At 41.5% G+C, this 12,007-nt stretch overlaps 1 protein-coding gene and 1 long non-coding RNA gene across 2 annotated transcripts; one reads left to right on the plus strand and one right to left on the minus strand.

Annotated features, from left to right (window-relative positions):
* Nucleotides 1-979: 979 nt before the first annotated feature.
* On the plus strand, nucleotides 980-5,341 carry thap12a (THAP domain containing 12a). Its single transcript, XM_080484079.1, has 5 exons — nucleotides 980-1,180; nucleotides 1,728-1,845; nucleotides 1,942-2,040; nucleotides 3,148-3,184; nucleotides 3,287-5,341. The coding sequence occupies exons 1-5, from the start codon at nucleotides 1,095-1,097 to the stop codon at nucleotides 5,089-5,091; spliced, it is 2,145 nt and encodes a 714-aa protein (XP_080340205.1). The 5' UTR covers nucleotides 980-1,094; the 3' UTR covers nucleotides 5,092-5,341.
* A 1,382-nt stretch (nucleotides 5,342-6,723) lies between these two features.
* On the minus strand, nucleotides 6,724-11,618 carry LOC308122157. The gene is made up of 3 exons (XR_013936130.1): nucleotides 11,042-11,618; nucleotides 9,820-10,116; nucleotides 6,724-8,710 (listed from the first exon to the last, which is right to left on the minus strand). It is a non-coding gene; the product is annotated as an uncharacterized lncRNA (long non-coding RNA).
* Nucleotides 11,619-12,007: the final 389 nt, after the last annotated feature.

Consider the following 12,007-nt stretch of genomic DNA (forward strand, 5'->3'; position numbering starts at 1 on the left):
CCATGCACACACAGGGAGAACATACAAATTCCACACCATCACGCTCTACCAAGCAGCCCCAGAATCAGAATCAGATATACTTTATTAATCTCTGGGGGGAATTCTTGAATAATAAAATTAAATAATATATGATATATATATATATATATATATATATATATATATATATATATATATATATATATATATATGATAAAACAATGTAACACTAAAACATAGCAGTTTTGTGACATAAATAAGGTAAAAGCTGACTCATCTATAGTTAATACATAAATAAACCTTATTCCAATAAAACTCAAGAGGGCTTCACAACACCTGTGAATCTTTAGTTATAATATATAATTATAAACATCTTTTATCTTCATTATGACTGATTATAATTTTTTCAAACCAAAATCGAACAAAAAAAGAGCAGACCTTTATTGATAAATGTATCTAACAAAGCTAAAGGCCAAATATGAACCATATATACTGTTTATGTTGCTTGTAATTGAGATAAAGTAAACATATTTTCAGTATTTTAAGGTACAATTGTTTGTGTTGAATTAAGAACAAATTCAGCAGAACCACAAACACTGGCTGAATAACAAAAATATGAACTCCACACAAAAGGTTAAAATATGATCTCCTGTCACGCGTCACAACATGTCTGGTACATGCAGCCACATGTTTCCCTAATTTTCACTTTGAAAAGAGCGCAAAGAATGGCGGGAAATGCGTGTGTGGGTGTGCGAGCCAATGGCGCCACGTCATGACGTATTTTGAGGATGTGCCAAAGTTTCTACCACAGTAAAAGAACATACCCGAAAAAACAAATAAAAAGTGATTACGAAAAACTAGAATGATTGGTTAGGAATCAATAATATATTTTTAGACATTAATCAACCATGTAAATGCGTTTCAGTAAATAAATAAAACTAATGTTTGTGGCCTTATTTGCAGACAACTAACTGCTGCTTTCATTCTGAAATCCGAAACCGGAAGCCAGTTTGTTGTGTTCAGTCAGGGTATATTGCTAGCTTTAGCAAGTGCTGTAGCCAACCCGGAGAAACTGAATTTCGTGACAAAACGTTAGTTATAGATTTAAAGTTGGGATGCAGAATCAGTGCGCTGCAGCGGGATGCTCCAGCAGGAAGTCTGACCCGCAGCCGCTCTTTCGGTTCCCGCGGGATCCGAGTAGGTAAGTCCGATTAGCTCTGATGCTAATGCTAATAGGAAATTTAAGATGAGAGATGAAACTAAACCCAGTATCAATAAAGTGTTTACCGACTCATTAAGGCTGGCTTTGTGCTATTTAATCAAGATTCTAAATGTCCACAAAGAATTAATGACAAGGCCACACTGTCTTTGTTTTATATAACGTGCTATTGATTTTTATGTGTACATTTGCATGCTTTATCCAAATGGGAGAAGCACTACAGTTTCATTATATTGCACATATAATTATAAATAAAGTATTTTATTCCATCATATTCATCCCCACAGGGGAATTTTTAACAAATGTAGTTCCATAAAAACAAACTAGACATATAATATCCATTTATTAAAAACAAACCAACAAATTATGGCAGGATAGTGAACCGATTGTGTATTTCAGCTGGAAGCTGTATGATTGACAGTCTGTATGATTGGTTTCCAGCTTTTCTGTAATTTATCTTTGTTATTTTAGAGCTGTGAGTAACTCAAGGTTGACTCACACTGCATTTTAACCTGGTTTCTTGTGTCAGATCCAAGCAGTGGGCTGAAAGCTGTCATAGGCCTGACCTGGTGGAGAAATGTCCAGAGCAGCTGTACAGATACTACAGACTCTGTGGGAAACATTTTGAACCCACTTCAATGACTACTGTAAGTAACGTTAACAGGTTGTAGGATTTTTTAAGGATTTATGAAGTTGTGGTGACGCTGTTTCCTGCGTATGTGATAATTATGTTTTGGTTCCAGGACGCTCCGAACCCAGAATTGAAAGACGATGCCGTGCCAACTATCTTCGACGATCCAAACCAGTCTCATAACGGGCAGGTGAAGCGCAGCAAAGATACGGTGGGTGAAACCACACACAGCCTTAATATTTGAATTATGTTTTCTTCACCAGAGGAGTGACTGAAACTAAAATGTTATTAGTTTATTTATGAAGTACGAAACCTCGAAATTCTGAAATTAAATGCAGGAAGTGGCATGACTGGTGCACGACACATCACAATCCGTCAAGAGTGTATGTTAGCAAGAATCCTGTGATACACTTCTATTTCGCAATAGTTGTGGTTCTTTACACCATTCATACATTGTAATACCTTAAGCAAGGCGCTTTGTCGTGGAGATGGTTTTTTTGTTCAATCAGCAAAGACATTTCTCCATTAGTCACTTTAACAGTTGCATTGTAGTACTGCTCAAACAAGGAAAACTAACCCCCCCTAATTAAAGGGAAAAAATAAAAAAGCCACGAGAAAGCAAAACTGATCCATCCTTCTGTATTTCTCTTCACAAGTTGAGACACGTACTACTCCCAGGATGGGTAGACCAGGGTAACAAGTGGCTCAATAAGAAAACACACATTTAATGATACTTGGTGTTACACTTAAGGCCCAATGTAGATAACACGTAGGGCCACTAGTGGGTGCTGTTGGTTGTTTTTGTAATCAAACTATAAACACTAACAATGGCGAGTGCACAAACACCTTGAGAGCGGTTTTCAGTGGCTCGGAGCACCATTGCCATGTAAATGGACACAAACGCAACAGAAGATTTTGTTTTCACCTGAAAACCTTTTATTGTAAACGGGGCCTAACAACTAACTATTAACTACGAATTTATACTGTCATTTTGAGAACCTCATCCACTACAGCCCTATTATGATAAGAGTTAACACTGTCTCTTTGCTTTTAACATTGTTTGGATCTGTACTTCGATGGGTTTCATGTATTCTGAATGAGAGGCACATCAACTGAAATCAGTCTTGCTCATGTCCTGTTGTGTTTTTGGTTTTAGATTTGGCATGAATTTTATGAATCCAGTACTTTCGTTGCTCAACTAATGAACATTTCCAATGTCTTCAATAAGTGTTATTTGAAGGATGCGATGTTTTAATGTGACTAACTCTGAGACTCTGTTGTGCAATCACTCTGACAAGTTTCATCTTTGTTTTTGTAGGCCAAAGACAAAGAAACACCGACAAATGCGAAGAAAAGTAAGGTCAAATCCCATATCCCAACATGCATGTTTCTTGCTCCTCACTAAAAGAGCAGGGTGACTTTTCAAGTTGGCCCTCTTTTCTTTTTCTTTTTTTCAGAAGTCAAAAGGTCTGAAGAAGAGATGGTTAAGGAAGACGCATCCGAGGAAGACGAGTACAAACAGTACCTCAAGTGTTTGTTTGAAGTTGTTCTGCTGTTGGGAGAACAAAACATTCCTCCTACTTGTCCCACTGATGGCAAGACTGACGCTCTGGGGTCAAGCAACTTTCAGGCTTTGCTGGAGTATCGAATGAACAGTGGAGACGAAGCCCTGAAGAAGAGGTATGAAGTGAACGAGGAGTGCTGCTCCTCGGAACAGCTCCAGCGGTTGATTGAAATGTGTGAGAAAAGCATCCGCAGCAAGCTGGTGGAGGAAGTCAAACAGAGCGGCTTCTTTTCACTACTGACTGACGACCCCGTGAAGATCTCTGGGGAGTGGTACTTCCCCGTCTTTCTCCGGTACATAGACCAGTCCAACTGCCAGCGCGAGCGGTTCGTCAGCTTCCTGAGCTTCGAAGGCGGCGTGGACGACCTGGCAGGGAATCTGCTGTCAGAAGTGGAAGGATGGGGTTTGGATATGGGACAGTGTCGAGGTCAAGCCCACACCTTCTCCGGGACACATTTCAAAAAAACCAAAGCCTTTGCTGCCAGTTTGATCGAGAAATATCCAAGAGCAGTGGTCTCGCTGAGATCTACTCAGGCACTGAACATGACACTAGCAGCTAGTATGTCTTTTCCAGGCGTTCAGCTGGTGATAGCCACCTTGAAGAAGATTGAGTCCTTCTTTAGTCAGACACCTCTGCTGCAGGTGGACTTCGAGGATGCCATTTCCATTTTCTACCCGGACAAAGAGGAGAAGGTCCGTGAGCTGAGGGAGATCTGCAGAAGCAACTGGACCAGACGACAGGATGTTTTCGAGGTGGCGTTGGAGCTCATCGAGGCACTGCTGCTCTGCGTGGACAGTGTGCACGACAACGAGGACATGAGGTGGACAGATCAGGTCACCCACAGCGCCTTGGAGATCTCCAAAAGCCTGGCCGATTTCGAGTTCATCATGGCGTTGGTTGTGCTGAAAAACGTTCTGACTCTCACCCGAGCGTTCGGCAACAACCTCCAAGGAAGCGGAGCCGACGTTCACCTCGCTGCAGTCGGCGTCAAGGCTGTGGTGCAATCCCTGAAGGAGGTGTCCGACAACATCGACGTCTATCACGAGTTCTGGAACGACGAGGCGGTAAACCTCGCCACTGCCATGGATATCCCCATCAAAGTTCCCCGATCGTTCTTGAGGAAGCATCCGGTGGAAGCCCGAACCCTGCGGCCGGAAAGCTTCTACAAGGAGCATCTGTCTGTTCCCCTGGTGAACCACGTCCTGGATGAAGTGACTCATCTCTTCTCCGACGACCACCTAATGACCTTGAGGTGTTTGTCGCTGGTCCCCGCCGTCATCGAACAGCACAAATCCACGGAACCTGAAGAGGCCTGCATTCAGGTGTTCAACAACGACATCCCCAACGCGGGAACCCTCTCCGCTGAAATGCACTGCTGGTGGGTGAAATGGAGCAAGAAAGGCAAAGACGAGACGTTTCCCTCCAGCGTCCAGGAGACGCTGCAGGCGGCGGACGTCAAGTTCTTCCCCAACATGCTGGCTGTCCTGCGGCTGATCAGCATCGTGCCGACTTTGCCTCTGCAGGAGAGCGCCGACGTGACGTTCAAACGCTTCAAGATGTACGTGGAGAGCACGCCAGACAAATTCAAATCAAAGAGCCTCTCGGTGTTAAACTTGAACCACGACGTCGGGCTCGACCTGGATTCACTGGTAGAGATGTACGTGCAGACGTACCCACAGTGCCCCAGCACTGACTGAGATCGCCGATAATTCAGATCAAGTTTCGCCTCTGAAACTGAATTTTTTTTTTTGTAGCAACTTTACTTTCTGTATTAATGAATGTCAGACGAGAAAGGCTCTCACATCACACTGCCACCTGTGTTTGTACTTTTATAATCTCTGATTGGTTCCTTCTGTGTTTATAAAGATTTGTTTCTAAATTTTTGTGGTTTTCATGTGCTTCTGAGACATGCCAGAATCAAATGGGATTAAATCAGAGCTTTGTTAGAATGTGATTGTCAGTAAGTTTAATCTCGGGTATTAGGTCTGTGAATAGAGCAGTTAAAAAAGCTTTGCCGTTGTCTTCACATGTATTTTTAAATCCAGAAAGATAAAGACGCGCTAAACACTACACAGTGTGTACTTTAGTTTAACGTTAAGTTCCACAAAGGTGAATAGGTCTTTTAAATTCAAAGTTTATTTTGAGTGGAATCGGCCATTTAAACTGTTAAGTTGTGCATAAAATGCATAAGTTTCCAAAAAATATAATTATGAAATTTGATTATTGAATATAGGCGATGGGGTAGGATTAAATAAGATCTGCTTCATAGTACCCCTTGTCATACATGTTGAATAAGATACGGTATATGTCAGGGGTCTGCAAACGTTTTGACCAAAAGAATCATTTCTGTGATTTTTCTACCAAGTCAAATTTACCTGGAGCCACAAAACATGTTTAAACAGCTTTTAAAGTGGTTTTAAAATGCATACAACGGTGACTAATATAAGCAAAGATAGAATGAGATTGAAACCCAGCAACCAGTATTGACGGGACAGATTGTTATGGTTGGAGGAAGTAAGACCATTTGAACCATTTTATCTCTTTCCTAAGGAGTTGTGCTTGTGTCGTGGGTATTTTGTTGTTGTCGGTGCCGTTTGGAATAAAGTGTTAACGGCACAGGATCATGCAGAGTGCATTCAGCCGTCTGCAAGATAGAGTGTGCGTCTCACAAGTTGTGCTTGTGTGTCTTAACCAGTGGGGAGGAGGAGGAGGGCTGGGAGCACAATAGGCCTGTTGAGAGTTTGACAACAAGTGGCTCACCTTGAAGTTCATAGTTCTCACACAGCTTTGCTCGAAGAGGGTGAGGGAATCTTTGCTAGTTGAATGCCAGGAAGCCTATAAAATATGAGTATGAGGCGTATGATGATAAAATATAATTTTACCACGACAATTGTTTTCGGCTTAAGATTTTTTTCCCCCTTTTAGAAATTCTAGTCATTTTCGCTATTGTGCCTTTTTTTAATCCAACAGATAAAAGTCCTTTTTTTTTTTTAATCACCGGTGTGTGGTCGGAAAAAGGGAGCAGATCATGTAAGTTACCAACGCAATAATGCCTTCCGATGACGTTGTACATTGTGATCGGCTGCGGTGGCGTTTCACATTATTAGTGGCGGCAAGTTTCTGCCGTCACAGTGTAAACAAAGTAACGACGCTAAAGTTAGCTTCACGGAAAGCTAACGACGTCTTCTGAGGCGAAAGGGCCTAAAGCGTGTTTCAGCAGGCCTGTGCTCCATGTAAGCAAAATGTATTTGTTCCTACATTGTGGTAACAGAGTGATAATTTTAATTCTGACTCATACATGTTAAATTAATGACAAGACCCTTTGGATTCATATCAACATTTTATTTCTATTTCCTCAAAGTTCATATCTACCCATAGACGATTAACGGAACATTTTTCAAAACACGTGAAAAAGCAGTTGAGTTAGAAATACATCAAGTCTGCTACTGTAAGATTAATGGTGCAAACAGGGGACCGTTTGTCAACCTCTGTGTAGTTCGACACAAATGGAAACCACATTTATCTAAATCTTCCCATTTTCTGAAATAAAACAGTAACAAAAAATGTCCTAAAGCACAGTCTGAGTAATGTTTTTAAACTGGACACTAGGTTGTGACTTTGGGCCCAAGCTGGACTTCCTGAATGAGATCGTTCATGACTTCATCTCTTTGTGAGATTTCATGTGCTGCAGCAATGAAGGATGAAGAGTAAAACTTGTTCCACATGTTTCACAAGCATACGGCTTCTCACCTGTGTGAGTTCTCATATGCTTTATCAAACAACTATGATGACTGAAATGCTTCCCACATGTTTCACAAGAATATGGCTTTTCACCTGTGTGAGTTCTCATATGGTCCAATAAATTAGATTTTGTTCTGAAAGGTTTCCCACAGTTTTCACAAGAATATGGCTTCTCACCTGTGTGAGTTCTTGTGTGCTTGACCCAACCACTATGTAGTCTGAAACTTTTTCCACATGTTACACAAGCATATGGCTTCTCACCTGTGTGAGTTCTTATGTGCATCATCAAACAACTATGATGACTGAAACGTTTCCCACATGTTTCACAAGAATACGGCTTTTCACCTGTGTGAGTTCTCATATGGTCCAATAAATTATATTTTGTTCTGAAAGTTTTCCCACACGTTTCACAAGAATATGGCTTCTCACCTGTGTGAGTTTGAATGTGCTTTTTCAAAGAACTATGATGACCGAAACTTTTCGCACATGTTTCACAAGTATACGGATTCTCACCTGTGTGAGTTTTAATGTGCTTTTTCAAAGAACTATGATGACCGAAACTTTTTCCACATGTTTCACAAGTATACGGCTTCTCACCTGTGTGAGTTCTTGTGTGCTTCATCCAACCACAATGTAGTCTGAAACTTTTTCCACATGTTTCACAAGCATATGGCTTCTCACCTGTGTGACTTCTCATATGCTTTATCAAACAACTATGATGACTGAAACGTTTCCCACATGTTTCACAAGAATATGGCTTTTCACCCGTGTGAGTTCTCATATGGTCCAATAAATTATATTTTGTTCTGAAAGTTTTCCCACACGTTTCACAAGAATATGGCTTCTCACCTGTGTGAATTTGAATGTGCTTTTTCAAAGAACTATGATGACCGAAACGTTTCGCACATATTTCACAAGTATACGGCTTCTCACCTGTGTGAGTTTTAATGTGCTTTTTCAAAGAACTATGATGACCGAAACGTTTCGCACATATTTCACAAGTATACGGCTTCTCACCTGTGTGAGTTCTCATGTGGCGCAACAAATCACACCTTTGACCAAAACTTTTCAAACACGTTTCACAACAATGCCGCTTCTCACCTGTGTGAGTTCCCATGTGGACCACCAATTTACTCTGCCGGCTGTAATTTGTACCACGGACTTCACTAATTATCTTCATGTGAGTGGCAGTTCCTATGTTCTGACATAATTTAGTTTTTTTACAGACAATTTCACCACACGTTTCCTCAGGAAGACGTTTTTCACCTTCAGCCTGTTTCTCTGACACGGGAACGTTGTCGACACGGTCACTATGAAATATGCTGGTTTCTGTCAGCTCTGCTTTCATAGTTGATGGTTGTGGTTCTTCCTGGTCCTTTTTAAAGTGTAGAAGTCCTGGTTCTTCATCTTCCTCTTTGATCTGTGAAGCTTCTGGTTCCTCTTTGATCTGTGGAGGTTCTGGTTCTTCTGGTTCCTCTTTGATCTGTGGAGGTTCTGGTTCTTCCAGCTCTAGACAGGAGTTTGTTTCCTGTTTGAAGAGCTGCTCCTCCCCACAGTCACGATGCTGCAGGAGCTCTGGAGGGACAAAAAGTACAAGAGAAAAGGTTAGTTACATTCCTAGTCATGACATCATTGCTTGACGTGCACCTTTAGCTGCTGAACAACTGGTGGATTAACTTTTAAACTTTTTCTAGATGGTATTTTCACTGATGTATTATATTTGCACAACATTTTGTTGCCTGTTTACCCGGCTACCTGAGATGAAGTGATGATGAGACGTCTGGCTTTTAAATGTTCTCAGGTAGTGGGTCTTCAAAACCACTCTGGGTGTTGAATTTAATCGTTTCTGGGATGCGTTGCGCTGCAGGCCTGGATGATTCTGCACCGATGCAGTGACAGAACATAATGGATTATAGCTTAGTAATGTTGTTTCTTCATTTTCCGGCAGTGGCTCAATCACGCTCTTAAGTTAAAAAATTAAAGCTGCGAGCAGCTTTGAACTGGTCTACGGACACCCACGCACGAGGTTTTTTGAAAGCGATGGAAATGACAAGAAATAAAATAATAATCTAATTTCTGATACACTGTTGGCAGATATCCCCCACTCTTCCTCCTCTCAGCAAACCCTCAAGGCACAGTTGCTCTTTAAATGACCCCTTGTCGGATTCATCGGCGGTGTACCAGTGTAGGTCTGCAACTCACTGCCTTTACAGTGTTTATTGTTTTGCTTGAGAGATACACGACTGAAGATTGATAGTGTTATTATAGTTGAATTTATAAACAGTAAGATCGTTTACAATATTTACAGATATGCTGCGAAAGACATTCGGAATGAACATACATTTGACACTGTTAAAGTTCTAGCTACTATTTACTTTTGAGAAGGAGTATTTCCTCGGGGGGGGAAAAGGGGGATGTTGTGTTTCCTAAAGAGTAATGCTGTGCTGCTGCTCTGATTACACTTCCACACTAGAGGGGGCACTGTGTGGTTGACTTGAAGTAGAGAGTGGAGAAGAACAGTCAGTGTATTTGGAGCTGCCAGTTTGCTGGATAAAGGCGATTAAAGATATCAAAAACAGAACACACACAAATCCTGCTTCTGTCATTGGAGGATAAACCAAACAGCTATAACAATGGAACTCCTCCACCAGTCACATTCATGGGTTCATTCAGACTTTTCATACCTGTTCTGTGTAACTTGATTTGAGGTTTCCAGATGATTTCCAGCAGTCTGTGCTGACGACCGATCTCCTCCTCGTACTGGACGACAGTTTGTTCCAACAGGGTGAATATTTCTCCGGCAGCAGCAGTTAGTCGCTGGGTGGTCAAGTCTCTCACAGAGTCGTGGGAATCGTCACTTTCACCATCAGTCACAGTCACTTCAACAAGATCCTCCTCCTCTTTAATGTGTGGAGCTTCATGTTCCTCCTGCTCCAGGCTGGAGCTCCTCTTCTGGTGACCAATGTGTTGCTGTGGACTCTCTGGAGGGAAACAAGACAAAAGTCACTGATGTGATGAATGTGAATATTTTACAGTGAAGGATGGATGAGACAGGAAATGATACTTTTAAAGTATAAACATTCAGAAACAAAAACTCTGCTCATTTCAATAAACTGACAGAAGCTGTGAGGTTTAAAGAACAAATAAGAAAATTGTCTGGATGAAACATTAGTGGGAATCTTCCATTTTAACATGGTTGTGAGAGACCGAGGGGTCACCCCAACTCGGGATGTGTTTGGCCTGGTTGTGGTTGAGTGGAGGAGGCAAGGATGAGGTTGTAGACGGTGTTTCAAAAATTAAATTAGTTTTTTACTTTAAACATTCTTTGTTCATGAGTTGACAAACACATTTACTTCCGGCCTCACAGCAAGCTGGCTGACTCAGACGTACTGTTTTAGTCTCTCAGTCCTCTCTGACACTGAAGGTGTGCCTCCTTAAATAAGCCCAGCCCCACCCTGAAATGGGCCAATCAGAACAGGCTGGGCTGAAACAAAAGTCCAAGGGGTATTTCAACCACCCAAAATCAACATCACTCACAAATATGAATGATGAATGTACATAACAAAAACAAAAAGATTATCACACTGAAAATATAGAACGTGCATTATTTCTAATCGATCACCAATTCCCCACGATACTTATATATACACACAAATATACAAACAATGCACCCCTACACACAGTGGACTGTGGCATCTGCTGTCAGCCTGGTGGCTCAGACTGAGTGACAATCATTTCATCTGCAAACACAGTTTCCTTTGTTAATGTTGCTTTAAAATCTCTCCTGTTATTCCACTGTGGCCAAGAACTGCAGCTGCAGACTAATTTCTATCTGCTCGCCTAAAAGGAAATGTAACGATCCTTCCACGAGTCACATTCATTTGTTCATGCAGACTTTTCCCATACCTGTTCTGTGTAACTTGATATGAGGTTTGCCGCTGATTTCCAGCAGTCTGCGCTGACGACCAATCTCCTCCTCGTATTGCACGACGCTTTGTTCGAACACGGTGAATATTTCTCCAGCAGCAGCAGTTAGTCGCTCGTTGATAAAGTCTCTCAAAGTCTGAAGTGAACTCATTGTTGTTGCAGGAGATGAAATAGTTCCTCTGTGAGACACAACAATCCAGCAGAGTCCAAACAGCCTTTAACGTTGCTTCTGTTGTTAATCAGAAGGACGGACGTTAAAGAAAGTCGGTCACCAGTTAACGGGGAAACCACTTAATCCAAACCACCACCCTCAGCGACCAGCATGTCGCTGAAATCCACCGCCACCGAGCTCCGAAAAATCATCAACTTCTCCATCCCACGGGACTTTTCAGCCAGAAGACAACAGGGACTAATTCACTGACGCCCATACATCCACCGAGGGTCTGAAGAAAGTTTTTTTTTTTTTTCACAGTCGGTCTAGCGACTCCATTCCCTCCATCAAGTCAGCAGCTTCTGCCGTCGCATGTCTATTGCGTCATCCGCGCGTTCCTTTTTCAAAAAGCCTTTATTGACAACAGTGCAGTTAAGCACAAAACAATGCTGCATAACAACCGCCAGGGGGCAATAAACAGACAAAACCAGATTACATCAACTTTAAAACGGGAACATAAATCAAACGTCTTAATGGCTTTCATATTGATCGATTATTTGACAGGTTTCATGTATTCTTAATCTCATATTCAAAGATGGAGAAAAGTGTTTTTTAATGTGTATAACGACATTTATGGAAATGCCATTTTGCTAAAAGTATAAGATTAGTGATACGGAGCTTTTCTCACATGAAAAGTCAATGAAGCCGAACAATACAAGTTCAAAGCAAAGGGAGAAGTGTGGTTCAATACAAGTAGAGATGAAGGTGCAAATATGTTCACATAACTTCTTAGA

Source organism: Lipophrys pholis (assembly GCF_963383615.2).
Source record: "Lipophrys pholis genome assembly, chromosome: 16".
NCBI lineage: Eukaryota > Metazoa > Chordata > Actinopteri > Blenniiformes > Blenniidae > Lipophrys > Lipophrys pholis.